The sequence below is a fragment of the Sinocyclocheilus rhinocerous genome, unplaced genomic scaffold (assembly GCF_001515625.1).
Source record: "Sinocyclocheilus rhinocerous isolate Xijiao unplaced genomic scaffold, SAMN03320098_v1.1 scaffold3460, whole genome shotgun sequence".
Lineage (NCBI taxonomy): Eukaryota > Metazoa > Chordata > Actinopteri > Cypriniformes > Cyprinidae > Sinocyclocheilus > Sinocyclocheilus rhinocerous.
In genome coordinates, this window is record NW_015643581.1 from 22,936 (window position 1) to 43,086 (window position 20,151).

The window sequence follows — 20,151 nt, forward strand, 5'->3', positions numbered from 1 at the left end:
CTGTCAAGAAATGTCCATGTTCCACCCAACAATCGAAATAAGATATCTAAAATTTTGACATAGTATATTATTATATACGAATATTAAAGTATATTTTGGTTAGCGAACACAAAATCTATTTTAATGGTAGTATTTGTATGACTATTGAGTACATTATATTTTATCAAAAAGGTGCAACAAACCGTTTTTCAATGTCTCCATGAGGGCATCAGAGTAGCGTAAAGCTCCAAGGTACACGAGGCCTTGTGGCACCCTGTAGTCAGCGAACATGGTCAGGTAGTCCAGGTTAGGGATGTGTCCCTCCCCTCGTGCCTCCATGATGCCCCAGAAGTCTGCCACAAGGATCTGAGCTCTCTTATAAAATGAGATCCTCTTACCCTACAATATCAACAAAATGTGAGGTTATCATGAGGTGATATTACTTTCGAAAAAGAGGTATGGTTTAGCATATGTTTAAAAAGGTGATTTGGGACACAATAAATAAATCGCACTTGAATGAAGAAGCCAAATGAAAGTTTTTATGGTTTCTCATTGTTTATGTAAAAAGGTGAAGACAAGTTCATTCACTTTACAGTATACAGTGCTTTAGACGTGTAAAACATCCACGTCAATTCACGAACTAGTGAAGTGAACCAGTTCACTGACACAAACTGTCTGAAAGAACCAGTTCATGGAAAAGAATCAGATTTAGCCTGAGGCTGTGGATTGCAGGTAATAATGTTATAAATATAATATTCAGTTTCTTGCACAGACCGATCGTTTCGCTTCATAAGACCTTAATATATCGCCAGGAGCCATGGGTATTCATTTTGTGTTGATATGCTTTTTTTTTCATTCTCAAAGATGGATGCTGACTTGCATTTTATGAACCAGCAAAGACCACGATTTCAGCTAAAAATCTTCTTTACTGTTCTACTGAAGAGAAACAAAAAAATCACCTGCATCTTGGATGGCCTGAGAGTGAATAAATTAACATAACATTTTAATTTTAGGGTGAACTATCCCTTTAAGTAGGACTTAAGTAAGCATGTAAATTGCTTACTAAAAATGCATTGTAGTTTAAATTTATAATAAATATATTAAGTTGAACTTAAAAGTGCTTTTTTGACTGACTTATGTAGTACATCTTTATATGTAATTTCATATTTAATTATATTGTCTTTGAAATATAGTTAAAGTGTACTGCTTAATGTACTGACAAGCATTTATAGTAAACTAAAATTAAATGTAATTTCTATTGAAATGTGTGTCATGTGTTAAAATATATTTGTAATTCACATCAGTAATGCAAAAAAACTTTAATTTTGATTTCATGGGGACTTTAAGGATTAATATAGCAAAACCTGTCAAGAAATGTCCATGTTCCACCCAACAATCGAAATAAGATATCTAAAATTTTGACATAGTATATTATTATATACGAATATTAAAGTATATTTTGGTTAGCGAACACAAAATCTATTTTAATGGTAGTATTTGTATGACTATTGAGTACATTATATTTTATCAAAAAGGTGCAACAAACCGTTTTTCAATGTCTCCATGAGGGCATCAGAGTAGCGTAAAGCTCCAAGGTACACGAGGCCTTGTGGCACCCTGTAGTCAGCGAACATGGTCAGGTAGTCCAGGTTAGGGATGTGTCCCTCCCCTCGTGCCTCCATGATGCCCCAGAAGTCTGCCACAAGGATCTGAGCTCTCTTATAAAATGAGATCCTCTTACCCTACAATATCAACAAAATGTGAGGTTATCATGAGGTGATATTACTTTCGAAAAAGAGGTATGGTTTAGCATATGTTTAAAAAGGTGATTTGGGACACAATAAATAAATCGCACTTGAATGAAGAAGCCAAATGAAAGTTTTTATGGTTTCTCATTGTTTATGTAAAAAGGTGAAGACAAGTTCATTCACTTTACAGTATACAGTGCTTTAGACGTGTAAAACATCCACGTCAATTCACGAACTAGTGAAGTGAACCAGTTCACTGACACAAACTGTCTGAAAGAACCAGTTCATGGAAAAGAATCAGATTTAGCCTGAGGCTGTGGATTGCAGGTAATAATGTTATAAATATAATATTCAGTTTCTTGCACAGACCGATCGTTTCGCTTCATAAGACCTTAATATATCGCCAGGAGCCATGGGTATTCATTTTGTGTTGATATGCTTTTTTTTTCATTCTCAAAGATGGATGCTGACTTGCATTTTATGAACCAGCAAAGACCACGATTTCAGCTAAAAATCTTCTTTACTGTTCTACTGAAGAGAAACAAAAAAATCACCTGCATCTTGGATGGCCTGAGAGTGAATAAATTAACATAACATTTTAATTTTAGGGTGAACTATCCCTTTAAGTAGGACTTAAGTAAGCATGTAAATTGCTTACTAAAAATGCATTGTAGTTTAAATGTATAATAAATATATTAAGTTGAACTTAAAAGTGCTTTTTTGACTGACTTATGTAGTACATCTTTATATGTAATTTCATATTTAATTATATTGTCTTTGAAATATAGTTAAAGTGTACTGCTTAATGTACTGACAAGCATTTATAGTAAACTAAAATTAAATGTAATTTCTATTGAAATGTGTGTCATGTGTTAAAATATATTTGTAATTACATATCAGTAATGATGTTGCAATTTAGTACATTTAAATTATAAGTACTCTAGATATTTGAATAACACACTAAAGTTAATAATATTATAATCAAGTACCTTACATGTGCTTTAGTATGTTAGTCAGCACATCAAAATAAGTGTTCTTCTGTAAAGTATTAGGGGGAAAATATATTTTAAAGTAAACTTTTAATTTGACATTATTACAAAGTGCCTTTTTAAAAGTGTACTTAAGTGCGTTAAGAAACAGTCATGAAAGTGTCTCTCTTTAAGTACACTTAAGTGGCATTTTAAATGTTTAAATGTTAAAATTTTTAAAAATGTATAAATATACTTTTAAAGATTTGAAGTAGGGCTGTGCAAAAAATCGAATGCGATTTTCATGCGCATCTCGTCAGTAAAGCCGCTCCTGTGATTAGTAGTAAATCTCCTGAGCTGTAGTTCACTGACAAGCTACATAAAATCGCGTTCAAAATCGGCAATGAATCGCCTGCGATTTTGAATGCGATTTTGTGTAGCTTGTCAGTGAACTACAGCTCTGGAGATTTACTACTAATCACAGGAGCGGCTTTACTGACGAGATGCGCATGAAAATCGCATTCGATTTTTTGCACAGCCCTAATTTGAAGTACACACCAAATGCACATTCAATACAATTAAGCGCACTTATTATTAAAGCTGAGCTAGTTCTAATCTGAATCCATCCTTTAAAGGCAGGGTAGGCAATTTTGGAGAGGCTTGCAATAGCAAGCTAGCTTTGAAAGCATAAGATCCCACCTTTCCTGCAAATCACTCTCCAAAGCCACACCTCCTTCAAAACACATGAACGCACTCAGGCAGACCAGAGGCTAAGCAGCGACACGATAAGAGACGGATGAATGCAACGCTGTCAGATTACCTCACGTCTCATTCACCGGCGAGAAAACATTACAGTATGAAGCGCATAATATTACAATAATAACGCCTTCCATTCTCGCTCGTTCTGCAGTAGTGTAATGAACGCTCTGATGACGTATCATGTCTGTGTGAACAGGGTCACACGGAGGTATGCAAATACATACACTGACAGGCAGGTAAAACAGCCTACCGTAGCCCTCAGACAAAGGAATATGATTGGACGAACATTTCATGGTCCTGTGCCTTCCACAGACGATAGAAATACATATGAATACATTTAGACAACCTAACTTATTGATTGCTACCGGGATGTGTAGAGACTTTCAATCAGCACAACAAAAAGTGTCTAAATCACCTGCCCTGCCTTCACGTACGTGAATATTTTTACCTCGTACATGGCTTCGTCTCTGTATGACGGTATATTCTCCACAATGTACTTCACCATCTTCTCTGCATCATTCTCACAGCGACTCATGAATATCCGGAAGGATCCGCCATGCTCCATGAGCACTCGGCCGGCCTCTGTCAGGGCCTGGTGACGCTCTTTCAGCATCGGCATGGGAGTATCGCTGTCTGAGCGCAGGACTTTCGCCAGCTCGGCCTCACTGATCTGAGAGAAGTAAGTGGGGTTGGTAATGGGCACTCCTAAATAAAGACATCACACACATATCATAACGTTAAACATATACACAGTTCTGGCATGAAACTCTAGATGGCGCAGTCCGATAGGTCTAACTCAATATGACATAATGACATAATTCACAGCTGATTGGCTCTCTCCTGTATCGGTAGCCAATGAGCTCGCTGCCCAACATTCAAATATAGGACTAGTGCTTGCTTCAGAAACCCTTCACCTTCCCCAGCTCCACCTGTATAGATCTGCTACGAGGTGATTCATGTATGCAATGGGGGGGTTATTTCATGTATGTTATATGTGCAGCAGCAGTATTTCTTACATGCTCACAGCAGCATGTTGTGGATGTATTGGCAGTAGCAAGTCTCGGTACTTGCTCTGCAGCAGCAGCAGCGTAGCAGATCTATTCCACCAAGACCAAACACATTAACATTGTCATGTACATTACCATGCCAATCCCTCCGAGAGTTTTCATGACCAAAATAATGTTCTGATCAAATGAAAAGGAGAGACAGAAATCCAATCACCTTCATCCACAGCTCTGGTCACAGCAGCACAGAGAGACATGTACCCTCGATAGGTGTTTCCTCTACACACCACCTCACACTGCTCTTCCTCCCTCTCAGGCCAGAAGGAGAAGTTCATGGTGTCGGTCACAAACACCCAGTTGATGGCTTCGTCTGAGTCTGGCGGAGGGGCCAGAGGATTCATCTTCTTCCAGCCGCTGGCTGTGAACTCCTCGCTCTCCCAGAGATCATAGATCATCTGCACCACACGTTTGACTCCATCTTCATCCACGAAAACATCTCGACTGCGCTCCGCCACAAACTGACCAGACTCTCGAGGGGACAGTGGCTTCTCCATCGGTTTCTGTGTGAAAAGAAATGTTGTTGAGAATTGAATACTAGCATACTGCTTGCATTCTGCACAGTAATGCATACTATTAAAACAAATGCAGTGCCCTCCACTAATATTGGCACCCTTGGTAAATATGAGCAAAGGCGGCTGTGAAAATAAATCTGCATTGTTTATCCTTTTGATCTTTAATTCAAAAAATTCACAAAATTCTAACCTATCATTGAAGTTAAACAATTAAAAGTGGGGAGAAAATCTCATGATGAAATAAATGTTTTTCTCCAATGCATGTTGGCCATGACCACAATTATTGGCACCCCTAGAAATTCTTAAGAGTAAAATATCTCTGAAGTATTTTCCCATTCATGTTTACATTTTTAGCACACCAGGGTGACTAGGAGCATGAAACTGTCCAGCCATGACTTCCTGTTCCACAGGATTATAAATATGAGGAACACAAAGGCTAAATTCCCTTAATCATCCATCACAAGGAGTAAAACCAAAGAATATAGTTCTGATTTGCAGAACAAGATGGTTGACCTTCACAAAACAAAAAAGTGGCTGTAAGAAAAGAGCTAAAGCATTGAAAATCCCCATTTTCACCATCAGGACAATAATTAAGAGGTCCCAATCAACTAAAGATGTTACAAATCTGCCTGGAAGAGGACGTGTGTCTATATCGTCCTAATGCACGGTGAGGAGGAGAGTTTGAGTGGCCAAAGACTCTCCAAGGATAACAGCTGGAGAATTGCAGAGATGAAGCTTTTGCCATGGCCATCCCAGTCCTCTGAGCTGAACCCTGTAGAAAATGAGTCAAGTGAACTGAAGAAGCACCAACATGGAGCTGTGAATCTGAAGGATCTGGAGAGACTCTGGATGAAGGAATGGTCTCTGATCTCTTGTCAGGTGTTCTCCAAACTCTTCAGGCATTATAGGAGAAAACTCAGAGCTGTTATCTTGGGAAAAGGACGTTGCAATAATTAGGTGCCAATAATTGTGGCCAACATGAACTAGAGAAAGCATTTATTTCACAATGAGGTTTCCCCCCCCCACTTTCAATTGTTTAACTTCAATGATAGGTTAGAATTTTGTGATTTTTTTAAATTAAAAATCAAAAGGATAAACAATGCAGATTTATTTTCACAGCCGCCTTTGCTCATATTTATCAAGGGTGCCAATATTAGTGGAGGACACTGTAGAATGCAATGACAGTTGAAGTGTGGTATTACTGGTGCATTGGTCACAGTGGAAGGTAAAGTTGAGCGCATTGCATTGCGGGTTACAGTATTCCACACATGCTGCATCCGAATATGCATAAATCCCTACTATTTAATAGGCAAAAACACTAGGCATGCTACACTAAGTATGTGAAAAGACTAGTATGTCCAAATTCAGTATTTATTAAAATTATCCGAATGATCTAATACTTCTGGCCAGATTCTGAAGTGTGCATTTAGTGCACACTTTACAATCCCATGAGGCCATGGGAGAGCATTTGTGAATGAAGTGACACAACTGGTAGGTCACGTGACAATGACAACATGACACATTTACTGTAGTAAGGCTGGATTACAGTCATACAAAATAAAACCATATAGAACATTTTTTTAGTCAAAAAGTACTTATTCAAAAAAGTACCTGCTCAGTATGTTTTTAGAACGCAGCCATCTGATTAGTTAAGTTCTGCTTAATTAGAAAAGTTGCATACTGTGCACAGCATACTACAAAAATTAACTAACAGTAAACTATTTCACCTGCGTGTTTTTTTATTTAAATAAGTCATCATTATCGATTAAACGATTCATTAAAAATGTTGTAGATATTTTATTCCTTATTTTATGACAATTTTCTAACCAATTGTGATATTGTCTCTTTTCTCGAAACTTGCATTTTGTCATGATGCGAGTAGTTAAACTATACTTACTGAAAAGTCTTCGTGTCCAAAAAAATCGCCACTCAGTTGAAAGTCCTTGTAAATGTAATCAAACAGTCTTGCTTTAATTTAGTCAACGCTCATATCAGCAGAAGTGAGGAGAGTGCAGGAGGTCTCTCTGTACAAAGTACATTAGGTTGTATATCAACTGCAGATATTACAGGCTTTTCTCCTCGGATGTAAAACACCTAATAACAAGTTGTACTTGAAAACACACACACACTTTAGCTTTTGTTTTCCGTGTTGGCCAAGCTACTCTCTCCCGCTTGTTTTGTTGCTATTTGCTAAAACGCCACTGTAGTAGTGTGACATGCGGATTGTGTCGGGCCCTTTTGGCTTCAAGCTGACCACAGGTGCGCAAAAAATGCGCAATAATTCGGTTTATAGAAAAGTTGCGAAACTTTAAATATCATTAAAACTAATCTAAAATGAATGAATGAAAAATCGAACACTTGGACCTATTGCAGTAAATTGTGTCCTGTGCTCCTACTCTGTTTGCTCTGCACATTTATGCAATGCAAAATGTGAAAAGTTCAACTGTTGCCTCAGACATTTTTGCACTTGAATTAATAAATTCCATTTACATGTATTTCGTGAACAGTTTTTTTTAAGATTGTATTTTGTACCAGACCTTACTGATTTGGACAATTAAGCCACAATTAATGTCTAATGCAAATATCTCGCAAATTTGTAACAAAATAACAAGCATATTAAAACACCACACAGACGTGTAAAAATCAACGTTAAAAACGTGATTTTCACCACAGGGGGTCATAACCTATATGCTACAAAATTAATGTATATGCATGCTACAATGAAAACTGTGTTAGACAATATCTGAACGTTTATTTATCATAAACAAGGTGTGAAGTCATAAAGATTACTGTCGGCCAAAGTGCAAAAATATCCGAGGCAAGTTGAACTTTTCACATTTTGCATTGCATGTTTAGAGCAAACAGAGTAAGAGCACAGGACTAAATGTACTGCAATAGGTCCAAGTGATCGATTTTTTTTAACATGTCTGCAATCAATCTTTAACCCCCTTCTAATTATTTAGATTGGCAATTGATAATACACCATACAATGACATTCTATAGAATTAGAATTACTCAATCTCACACAAAAGAGAAACAGATCTGGACAGTATGTCATCCTATAATCAAAATCAGAAAATTCTATTTTGCTTAAAGAAAATCAAGCCTGTTTTTTAGGGCCATAGAGACTCTGGTTACATTATTTTCACAATAATTAAGCACATCCCACCATAGCCAGTAGTTTAGTGTAATGCAAAGTCTCATTCGGACGAATGCACAAAAACATCAGTTAAATACATTTGTGAAGTAGGCCTATACTGTTGGTTTATGTTTTTAATTATTAATTAATTAGTTTGTCCAGACATGATTTTCATTATATAGTACTGACACCATTTATATGTTTTTAATTATTAATTAGTTTGTCCAGATTTTCATTATATAGTACTGACACCATTTAAAAATCATACCACGCTGGAAAAATGGCAATTCCTTTATTTCAGACAAATGACAAACTCTACAAATATGCCTGGTTGGAGAACTTGAGACAATCAAGAGTAAAAAAATAAAGATAAGAAAAATAAAACAAAGAATAGGAGCGTGAGAATTATTGTCCTGCTCTGACACAAATATAGTCTAAAACTTCAAATCCACTTTTTTCTTCTCTTCTTTAAAAAAAAAACAACAACAAAAAACACGATTGAGGGCCTTCTTTAAGGATGGCAGACCTACAAAAAATTCCAGAGGTAGAGCAAACTTTTTTTTTTCCAACACTAGATTTTAAAAACCAAGCAACAGACAGGAGAAAAGCAATACAAGAAAAGTACCTGGTGAAAATATGATCTGTATTTCTGAGGATAAAACATTACACGCATGGAACAGAGAGAGTAATCATTTTCCATAGTATCATTGGATATTTACATTCCATTCTCTATCTAATGCCATTTTAGAACGCTCAGAAAAACAAGAGGTGTAAAAAAAAAAAAAAAAAATTTTTTTTTAATAATAATTGTTGTGTGACTGTGTACATTCTGGATCAAGAGTTTGGAATAGTGGAAAAGCATCAGAACTCACAAAACATTCACTCCAAAAGAGAAAACAACAACAATGTCCTGTTGAACAGCAGTTATCTGCTCATCCAAGATTTCTGTGAAGTGACAGTTGGCCCATATAAAATTAATATTTATAAAAAATAAAAAAAAAGAACAACCCCACAAAATCCACAATCAAGGACACCCAGAGGGCTCGGGCTGGTTCGATTCTATGATTCATTCCTATGAAGGGGACAGACGGACGCGTCAGGTGTCAGGCCATCACGTGGGGACAGGACTTGAGCTGCAGCTGGATGGACATCCTGAGAAAGGTGGGCTGGTCAGTTCTGCCGTCCCAAGAGGTGCAGAGCACTGGAGAACAAAACACGCGAGAGAAACGATCAGTCAGCAACAGTGCTGTAGCTCACTGGGATTAGAGTACCAGCATTTCAGTAGTCTGTACCAATACCAGTAAAGTTCTATGGCTCTCAGTACCAACTTCACTACCACAGCAAACACTATTGTAGTTTATTTGTTTTTTATTTAGCTGGTAACACTTTATTTTAAGGATCAATTCTCACTGTTAACTAGTTGCTTATTAACATGCATATTACTAGCATATTGGCTGATTAAAGCACATACTAATGCCTTATTCTGCATGACCTTTTTTAAGGTCCTTTAATCTGACCCAATACCTAAACTTACAACTATTAATAAGCAGCAAAGTAGGAGTTTATTGAGGGAAAATCTTGATAGTGAATACGTGTTCCTAATCTAAAGTGTTACCAGTTAACTTTTTGAAAATAAAAATATGAAAAAAAATGTGTTAGTTATTAATGCTACAACACATGAAAACTTTAGTATGTAGCCTTCAAATATTGTTCAATACTTAAAGGGTTAATCCACCCCAAAATGAAAATGTTGTCATTAATCACTTACCCTCATGTTGTTCCAAACCCGTAAAAGCTTCGTTCGTCTTCGGAACACAATTTAAGATATCTATCTTCCGCGTCACTGTAGCGCCATTTTGGAGAGCATCCACTGAACGTAAACTGTGTATGCTGTTCTGTCAGCCGCACCACACGGATACGCTGTTTTCGTTCAAATCAAAGCGTAAATAAACGTAGAAAACGTATCCGTGTGGTGCAGTTGACACAGACTAGTAGAACAGTATACTCGGTTTGCGTTCAGTGAATACTCTCCAAAATGGCGCTACGGTGACGCGGAGGAGACGAATTGTTGAATAAAGTGGTTATTTTTGTTTTCTTTGCGTACAAAAAGTATTCTCGTCGCTTCATAACGTTACGGTTAAACCACTGACGGCAGATGGACTATTCTGACGATGTCTTTCATACTTTTCTGGACCTTGACAGCGTAATTTACTTGGCAGTCAATGGGACAGTCACAAGCCACCCGGAAGTGTTCCGAAGATGAACGAAGCTTTTACGGGTTTGGAACGACATGAGGGTAAGTGATTAATGACAAAAGTTTCATTTTGGGGTGGAGTAACCCTTTAACACAAAGATCTAGCTGACATAACAGATTTTTGTCACGTCTGTTGCGATGCTCGATGTTGTGATAACCATCGCAATTTCAGATTCACCTTACGGTCATCACTTCTGAAACTTTGCAGTGTGAAAAATAAAACTTATTTAAATTAAGAATAGGTTATATACAGAAAGATTTTCATTCCCCAATGTTTTTTCTGGTTTTAAGTATAAACTCACTTAATTTTGTACAATTTACATTTGAATTTCAAGTAAATGCTGATTGATTGATGAATAAATGAATGTTTTTTTTTTCATAGATATGAATTTAAGGGTTTCTGCTCTGCTTTAATACCTTTTTAAACGTGAATTAAGACTTTTTAAGACCCACAGAAACCCTGTTTATAATCAATGAAGCTGATTTCACTTTGGTTCAAACACAGCACAAGCTTAATGACGGAGTAAAAAAAAAAGTCTGCAGTCTGTCTATACTGCATAATACTTCTCTTATTTACATTGTGTTTATACTTTGTCGGTTATAATGAACGCAAGCTCACGCTTAAACTCATAATGAGGGGATTCTGACTTAAAATCCTCTGATTGGCCATTGTGCTCTCGTGCTCAACAAACATGTCTGTGATTGGCTACAAAGCTCAACACTGCAAAACACATTAGCTGCGTCCAATTCTGGCCGTGTCACCGCAGCGCGTCAGGAGCTCCTTCAAAAGCGGCCTCAAAAAATGCCTCCTTCGTTTCCCAGGGTATAAATCAGGGGTGGCGAACTCCAGTCCTGGAGAGCTCCTGCAGAGCTCAGCTCCAACCCTAATTAAAACTCACCTGCCTGTAGCTTCCTAGCAACCCTTCAGACCTTGATTAGCTTGTTCAGGTGTGTTTGATTAGGGTTGAAGCAAAACTCTGCAGGGCTGCGGCTCTCCAGGACCGACGTTCGCCACCCCTGGTATGAATGATACAACTGACGGATCCTTCATTGCCCAGGCTACCGAGATTCATTGTGCGCCGATGACAACAGGATTTTTTTAGAGAAAATGCTGGATTACACTTTTAAATGCAAGTGTTGTGTTTTAGCTTCCTCTGCGTAAAGGCTGGCATTGTTACATCTTTGAAATTGTAGTATCGACTTGGTACTGAAGTCCCGGTACGTTTGCCAACACTAACTGAGCTGTGAACTGCTGAAGTCGTTGAATGTGTCACACCTGTTCTGTAACAGGTACTGAGCGTTCTGGATCTGGTCTTGGGTTCCGGTGATGGTGATGATGCGGTCCTCAGAACCCTGCAGGGGCTCGTCGATTTTGATTGAGGCTCCGGACTCATGACGAATCTGCTTGATCCTCTGACCGCCTTTACCGATGATGGATCCCGCCAGCTGAGAGTCACAGCAGAGCGAGGTAAACACGTGTTTCATGTGTAAAGCGCATCGCATTACGAGTGATTTACTCACATCTTTAGGAATCGTCACTTGTGTGGTGATCACAGGATCTTCACTGTAACTGCTCCTTCCACCTGAGCATAAAAAGAGAGGGAAAGCATCATAATGGGAGATTTACAAGTTACAGTAATTTACAATTACTGGAGAATATAAATAAAGTCAGCTGGCCTTCTTTATAATAGGATGGAATACTTACCAGACTGATAAGAGGAATTCCAAGATGAATTGTTGTCTGATTTAAAAAAAAATAATAATTTATGGTAAATCTTTTGTAAAGATGAAGACGACTTGTGTAAACTGGGCCACCCTTTCGATAGTCTTTTCGATGTCAAAAAGTGTCTCAATTTAGTTGAATTCACTCAGTAAATATTTAAATCAGAAACATCATGTAAAACTGTAACTGTAAAATCTGCAAAACACTTATTTTTGGACAAACAAAATAGCTTTTTTTTTTTTTTTTTAGATTAATTCCCCCTTAAACAGCATGTAAAAAATAAATAAAAAATTGGTTGCTCCACATGTTGTTCTAATGGTGTGTAGTGCTCAGCCAGAGCAAGTTTGTCAGTAGCTGATAAAAGGTTTTCAAAGGCCTTGATGGGGCTAAACATGACTTAAAAGGTGAAAAAAAAGAAGAAAAAAAAGCCTGAGCCAGATAGCATTTATTTATTTAGCATGTATTTAAAGACAAACTTACCGTATCCATCATTCTGCAAAATAAGAGAGAAGAGAATAGAAATGTGAGAATCAAAAACCTAAACATAATAAAATTACAAAAAGACTGAATACTGACCATGCTGCCTCCATAACGATCGTTGCGCCCTCGTCTTTCCCCACTGGAGAGAAAAAAAGCAAAGCAGCAATAAGCTAATATCACATCCTACTATAACAAATACTGTTCCACAACACAAAGCCAAGGGAAAACAAACAACGCAGATCCAGATTAAAAACTTACTGCCGCCGTTCATCCATGTGGCCACGCTGAGATCTGTAGGAGTACTGATCATCACTGTCAAAACAAAGAGATACAGCATCCATAAACTGTCAGTCAACACAAATCAATACTTAATGATAAACCAAACTAAAAATTCTTGGCTAAAACCAAAAATAGATGACGTAAGTATATGTCTCACCTTCTCCTGTGGTGTGACTGTCCCATGGGCATGTTTCGTGGAGGACGACTCCCTCCTCTTCCCCCTCTCTGGGAAGGAGGGGGGCCTCTGCGTGGGCTCATGTCATCATAGTCTCTCCTGTTTTGCATGTGGTGGCCGCCACGGCCTCCGCTGGGGGGCGTCCGATCAAAGCCACCGCCGCTGCCACGCCCCCTCGAGGAGAAGCCGCCCATAGGCCGACGGCCCCGATCTTCATGCATCACACTGAAACCGCCGTAGTCATACGTCTCATCGTAAAAGTTAGGGTCGTACTGCTGAGCTCGACCTTTAATGGGAGCCTGCAGAGACAAAGAGAGCTCATGAGAAACATGTCTAATGACACCTGGACAAACAGCACTGGCAAACTAGGGGTGGCCGACATGGCAAAAACGATTCACGATTTTATCACGATTCTTTGTCATGCTGGTTTTACTATTTTGCAAGTTGTCTGAGCATTACAGCCAAACTAATTTCCCTATTGTTAAGACAAAGCCTTTCAATGTAACAAAATTAAAAAAAATGGCGGATATTTAGGCCAAAGTGGGCGAAGATAAAAATCTTTGTCGTTATTTTATCTTTGTTAAAGTGCTAAAGTTTTAATAAGTGCAGTGTCCTGTGAGAGTAACTCTACCGCTGAGTTAACACTGTAGTGAATGTATTTCGCGTTGTACAGTACATTGAGACGGAGGCGCCAGAACTGCAGCTGAATGTGCACTGTAGCACAATACTACGATATTTCTTCAAAAGCTGATCGTGGAGACATTTTTATCGTCCACAATCAAAAATCGTCATATCGCACACCCCTATGTCAAACCGTCTGAATCTGACCTCCACAATGAGCTCCAGCATCGTCTTAATGCACTCCACAACCTGCTCCGCTTTGCCCCCCACGAGCACTACGCGGTCAGTGGACTGAGGACAGCACTCCTGAAAGAGCTTGATGGTGGTCTGGGTGCTCTGGAAGAGAAAAAAAGTTTTGATCAGCACAGGAAATTCATAATTTGTGGTTCAAATTCTCTTCTCAATGTCTTACTTCACGAAGTTCCTTAATCTTGGCGCCCTTCACTCCAATGATGCTCCCAGCTAGACTCTGATGGATGAGCATCCTCAGTTCGCAGTCAAAGTCCACACCATTATGATGTTGATACTGTCCAACCAATCAGAGAGGAGAATCAATTATGTCATTCAAATATCATGTAACATACATATAGGGTACAACGGGGCTAAAGGCCCACCTTAAGAAAAAATGTGCCATTCACTGCGCCTAAAATGTATATTTTTTTTTATTTTTTATGAATAATGTCTAAGTTAATACTTGTTCAAAACAATCACTTTAGCAAAGTTTGTACTATTTTCTGCTCATTTTGAAAAATAAAATAATTAATTTTATTTCAATAAATATACGGTCATTAAAATGTTAATATAAAAAAATATATTTTAAAATACAGAAACAAAATAGTTTGTACCATTTTCTGCTCATTTTGAAAAATAAAATAATTTTATTTCAATAAATATACGGTCATTAAAATATGTTAATATAAAAAAATATATTTTAAAATACAGAAACAAAATCGTTTTAATAAGTAAAGATTCTGAAAGTATTTAAGGAGATCCAATAATAATTGAATATATATTTACAGTAGTAACAACAAATTATATTTTATTATATGATATGATTAATATCATGTTTTTAAATATGATGGTTTCATTCTAAACATGGTGATTATCTCTAATATGGACACTAATATGGTGCGTTAAGGCTGCCTCCTTAACGCACATCTAAAATTCGAATGCAACGTTTTTGCATTGGAATGTGGATTTTTATTTTAAATTTGACGAATATTTGAAATTCAAATTTTTTTTTGACAGCCCTAATACACACATTGGTTGTGTTTTTTTTTTGTATACACTGGACATATTTAAGAAAACGTAAATAAAAATCAGGTCTAAAAATGTTATATATATATATATATGGAGTGTAATGGTCCATGTATTCATACTGAAAATTTTCGGCAGGGGTCTTTTGGTTCGACACACATGTATACCGACCAAATTAAGCATTGTTTTAACCAATGCGCATGCAGAACTTCTCTGTTAGGAATAGATTTTGAAACTAAGACCTTAAAGGGGTCATATGATGCGATTTCAATTTTTCCTTTCTCTTTGGAGTGTTAGAAGCTCTTGGTGCATAAAGAAGATCTGTAAAGTTGCAAAGACTAAAGTCTCAAATCCAAAGAGATATTCTTTTTAAAAGTTAAGAGTCAGCCACGCCTACCTAAAACGGCTCGTTCAAACATGCCCCCACATACCTACGTCACTATGTGGGAAGATTTGCATAATGCCACCCAAATGTTCACGTAAAGAAAGAAGGAGTAACTTTATTGTTGCACTTCATTACACCAAATACACAAAATAATGTTATTTTTAGCAACATCATATGACCCCTTTAAGAGTTTCACCCCTTAGATGGGAAAATACTGTCTATACAAGTATACTTTAATTTTGGAAAAGCATCTAAAAATAATGGAACAACACAGAGTAAGCTGCAGGAAAAGTGCACAAATCCAAGTTTTCCTAAACATTTTTAAATATGACCAAGACCAATGTATTTATTTTAAAAAATATACATTACTTTTAAAAATTATATTAAAATTACTTTCAAAATTAAGGAATATATTTATTATATTTAAGGATTTTTGTATGTTTTAGAAATACATTAGTCATAAATTTTTAAGAATATATAAATTAAATTTTTAACATTTTGAAAAACATTTTATATTTAAGGTTTTCGGTCACACTTTATTTTGAGGTCCAATTCTCACCATTAACAAACCACTAACTATGACTTTTGCCTCAGTAAACTCCTAATCTGCTGCTTATTTATAGTTAGTAAGGTAGTTATTAAGTTTAGGTATTGGTAGGGCTGCACGATTAATCGAATGCGATTGTCATGCGCATTTTGATAGTAAAGCCGGTTCTGTAATCAGCAGGAAATCATCATCACGTGCTTTCAGATGGAGCAGTATTTACTTACTAGTTTATTGTGCGATTATGAAATCGAAGAAATCGTTCGCGATAATGACAGCTGTTTGCATAGCTTCTCAGTGAACTACGGCTCTGTGAAGTAAATGCTGCTCCATCTGAAAGCATGTGAAAATACCACATTTAATAACATAGTTTTACTCCAAACTCACTTCATAACGTCAGTCGAGTGTTTGAAATAAATCCTTCTGTGAGATGATGTGGCTTCTTACACAGAATAAGGCACGCAACATATTTCATAGTATTTAAGCAGCGAAAATTAAAAAACAATAAATTAATAATTTTTATAAGTTAAACTTCAATGCTGAACAAACTGAAAAAAAAAAATCATTTTTGTTTACTCATTTGAATTGTGAAGAAAAAAAAAAAAAAGAAAGAAAAAAAAAAAACTCACCTCTTCCAGAGTAGGTATGACCTTCAGTAATATCTCAGCCACCGTGGGAATATCGGCACTGACGCTTAGGATTCTGTCAAAGTAATGAATCGCATTCCACGAGAAGAGAGAAGAGAAGCGATATTAGCAATACATAACAGCCCGAAGAGTACCATCAGTGCTTTTGTTAGTGCATTTAACAGTGAGGAGAGGAGACAGACCCCAAAGAGTCATGGAGTCATGCACTCCTTTGTCAAAGGGGAGTGGAGAACACAGGAAAACAAAGAAAAACAAACTGAAGCTCCTGCCCGTTGCGGAAAAGTCAAGATACAGGGAAGGTCAGAGTTGCAGTGTGACAGGGGGAGATTAAAACTGATAGAGGGGTGACAAAGTACAGAGAGAGATACACATGAACGAAGCAGGAGCTCCAGATCCAGCAGAGAAGAGCAGAGACAGACGAACAGACCGGGAGTGGAGTAAAGTTCAAAAGTCAAACACAACAGTGAAATAATACAACGGACAGAAGGGAGAAATGTAATTTACACTGCCCCTTCACCCTCAACAAATTCATCCTTGTATTAGCAAGGAAACTTTCAAACGAGAACTGTGGAGAAAGCACATTTCCCAAAGGTACAAAAAAAGCGTTTCTGTCGTAGGAGAGGGAAACAGGGTGGGAAAGGGCTTCCTTACATAACAGAAAAGGCATTTGAACACAGTAAAACAGTTAATAATGATAGTCATGGCAGCATCATACTCATGTTTCATGGCAGTAAGGGAGTAGTTTGTACATTAAGGATGTTAAAACAGTTCTGATATTGGCAGTAACAGAGCTGATATGACTTGGAGGTTGGAGTATCTGAGTGGCACGTACCGCTCGGGCCCACTGCTGTCTGGGACTGACACAGTGGCATTGTACTGCAGGGGGCGGGGCCAAGCACCCAGAGCAATCAAGCACACGGATGTCAATCAAGTAAGCCGCCCAATAGGAAGGGAGCGATTATGGGTGTGGCCAACCAGGGAGTCAGGAGGTCAGGCGGCAACGCAGGTGGGCGGTACGAGTCGATCCGGAATATGGGAATTGGCCAAAAATGAACAGAAAAATAACAAGGAAAAGGGGAGAGGGAGTGGAAGAGGAATACATTTTTAAATTGGAAACAGTTTCAGGTGTGACTTTACAATTCTCATAATGTTGGAGGAGAATGGAGAACAGGAGAGGAACAGAGATTATGAGAATATGTACTAGGCCAGTATCAAAGATTCATATACTCTTCAATTAACTAAGGAGTACAGTAGAATGTGGGGTATTTATGATACAAAGCACTGCTTTTGTAACACAAACTGCCTTGGTTCCACAAAATCGATTTTTTTTTTTCCCCCTTGGACTGATTTTAAAGTGTTCTGTTGGCTTTAATACATATTCTAAAATATAACCCAGTTCTACAGACATGTGAGCTCCACCTACCATAGTTTGTGCGCGTGGAAAGAGTGAGAATGTGCAAACTAAACGGAAGAGTACTCACATCTGTGCGCAGAGCTTTAATATTCTTCCCACCCTTTCCGATCACTGCTCCGGCATTCTGGAGAAAAGAGTCGATCAGCATTGAGGGACAGCAAGAGAAACTAAACTCAAAAGTGATGGGAAAATCAGCGAATTACTTTGCTCTGTAGCAGAATTCGAAGCTCCATCATGTCGTCAGAACCTCGGGAGCGCTTATGAGGCTTGTCCTCCTCCATATCCTCAGCGGAACGCTTACCTGAAATCCATTTTACATGGAAAAGTTACAGTGAAACAAAATGACGATTTTTTTTTTTTTTAAACTATGCATAACAACATTCATTACATTGGTTCCATTTGATTTTATGTTGCCTTTAAAATAAAGTTAAATATATCACTGGCTCTTACCATTACTCTCTTTGTTGCTGAAAGTTTCCTCTTCCTGTGGGTCATTTTCGGGATCCATTATCTACAAGCGGAGATGAACAGCCCTGTCTGTCCAAACGGATGCCTAAGGGAAAATCCACAGTGCATGAATGAAAATATTATATGGCCTAATAGGATGCTAGTCCCAAGCTTATCAGAATGAAGAGTGCTCTTTGTCTGCTGAGCATGATTGGGGCAAAACACAGGAGGAGTAAGAATTAAAAACAACTATATAATGAGTTATACAAAACGAAAACTAAATGTTCTGGTAGGTGTTCTCCAACAATGTACTGAAATGCAACTACAATAAATAGTCAACTCAACTATTTACTGCCTGGTAAAGTATTGGAAAACAAACCTACACTTGCGTTGTGTCTCAAACCCTATTAGGCTGCCTACCTAGACAGCACTGTGTGCACCACAAGGGCATATGAATGTTCAAACTCGCCTGTGATGCACAAACTATTCGCCAGATGATTTCTAACGATGAAGCTCGCTGTGTTTGATTACTGTAAAATGAATTTGTTAGTCGCCATCTTCCTGTACTGGATCAGCTGCCTGACTGGCTAATTAACAATAGAGTTTCAGGAAGCTAACGAGCTAGCTAACTACCATAAAGTATATTTTATCATCAAGAATACTCGTATTTATTACGCCTCGTGGTAAAAAAAAATATATATAGTAAAATAAGTAGAACAAATAAAAGAAAAACACTTCTTATAGCAATTGTGGAAATTACAGTAACGTTAAATGATTATGGTGGTTAGTTTCCTTTAGCTAACAGAGATGAAGCTAACTTAGCTATCGCAAGAAAACATAATGCAAATTGCGACCGTGTGCACGAAAAAGTACCTCAATAATTTAGGATTGTGAAACTGTTTGACACAAGAACATACTGGTTACTTGCGTAAAAACAATGATAAAGGGATTTTTGTATCAGGAAATGTATCTACCGACCTGTTCCTGTCGTACTCCCCCTTCGCAACAACAGTGACGCACTAAATCTAACGCCGCTGTAGCGCGGACCAATGAAAGCACCTCCCTCCATAAAAGAAACGCGCTCTGATTGGTCCAAACTGCAGCCTAACCGAAACTCCAGAAGTGTCACGGACAATTATTGGTCAAAAGAAACGTCAATCTTTTAAGAACGCTTTTTATGATTGGCTAGCACGACTGCTTGGCATTTCGCAAAGCGCAGTCTCTTTTTGCTACGAGGTAAATGTGATGGGTTTTTTTCCACAGCCTGCATGTGGAATGATTGTCTGGTAAGGGGTCTGCTTTATCTAATCATAAAAAAGTTTGCACATTGCAATATCTATCTATCTATCTATCTATCTGTCTGTCTATCTGTCTGTTATTGTTAAATTAGTGTTGCTATGTAGTTGCTAGGGTACTCAGGGTGGTTGCATGAACATGCTAGTAACATGCTTATCATACTAGCAACATGTTAATCATGCTAGATCAGGGGTGGCGAACGTCAGTCCTGGAGAGCCGCAGCCCTGCAGAGTTTTGCTTCAACCCTAATCAAACACACCTGAACAAGCTAATCAAGGTCTGAACAGTTGCTAGGAAGCTACAGGCAGCTGAGTTTTAATTAGGGTTGGAGCTGAACTCTGCAGGGCTGCGGCTCTCCAGGACCAGAGTTCGCCACCCCTGTGCTAGATTCATGCTACTAACTTGCTAATCATGTTAACAACACGCTAGTAACTTGTTAATCATGCTAAAAAAATGTTAA

At 37.9% G+C, this 20,151-nt stretch overlaps 2 protein-coding genes across 5 annotated transcripts in view; both read right to left on the bottom strand.

Annotated features, from left to right (window-relative positions):
* The window catches only part of LOC107757431 (UPF0553 protein C9orf64 homolog), a 9,492-nt gene extending 2,219 nt beyond the window's left edge, over positions 1–7,273 (bottom strand). Inside the window, exons 1-4 of the mRNA XM_016574903.1 lie at positions 6,928–7,273; positions 4,676–5,018; positions 3,903–4,159; positions 1,526–1,721 (exon numbers count right to left, since the gene is read on the bottom strand). Coding sequence (XP_016430389.1) covers positions 1,526–1,721; positions 3,903–4,159; positions 4,676–5,012 — 790 coding nt within the window. The 5' untranslated portion in view covers positions 5,013–5,018; positions 6,928–7,273. The remainder of the gene's footprint in view (positions 1–1,525; positions 1,722–3,902; positions 4,160–4,675; positions 5,019–6,927) is intronic.
* Positions 7,274–8,446: 1,173 nt separating this feature from the next.
* The window catches only part of LOC107757432 (heterogeneous nuclear ribonucleoprotein K-like), a 13,752-nt gene continuing 2,047 nt past the window's right edge, over positions 8,447–20,151 (bottom strand). Inside the window, exons 1-16 of one of the 4 annotated variants that reach the window (XM_016574904.1) lie at positions 19,374–19,451; positions 18,399–18,501; positions 18,152–18,249; positions 18,016–18,072; positions 17,367–17,410; positions 16,517–16,589; positions 14,114–14,227; positions 13,909–14,037; positions 13,063–13,379; positions 12,885–12,938; positions 12,723–12,765; positions 12,627–12,639; positions 12,129–12,164; positions 11,945–12,006; positions 11,700–11,869; positions 8,447–9,370 (exon numbers count right to left, since the gene is read on the bottom strand). In XM_016574904.1, coding sequence (XP_016430390.1) covers positions 9,340–9,370; positions 11,700–11,869; positions 11,945–12,006; positions 12,129–12,164; positions 12,627–12,639; positions 12,723–12,765; positions 12,885–12,938; positions 13,063–13,379; positions 13,909–14,037; positions 14,114–14,227; positions 16,517–16,589; positions 17,367–17,410; positions 18,016–18,072; positions 18,152–18,249; positions 18,399–18,456 — 1,299 coding nt within the window. In that variant the 5' untranslated portion in view covers positions 18,457–18,501; positions 19,374–19,451 and the 3' untranslated portion in view covers positions 8,447–9,339. Of the gene's footprint in view, positions 9,371–11,699; positions 11,870–11,944; positions 12,007–12,128; positions 12,165–12,626; positions 12,640–12,722; positions 12,766–12,884; positions 12,939–13,062; positions 13,380–13,908; positions 14,038–14,113; positions 14,228–16,516; positions 16,590–17,366; positions 17,411–18,015; positions 18,073–18,151; positions 18,250–18,398; positions 18,502–19,268; positions 19,338–19,373; positions 19,452–20,151 lie in introns of those variants that run through there. The other 3 variants (XM_016574906.1, XM_016574905.1, XM_016574907.1) reach the window with 3 other exon arrangements.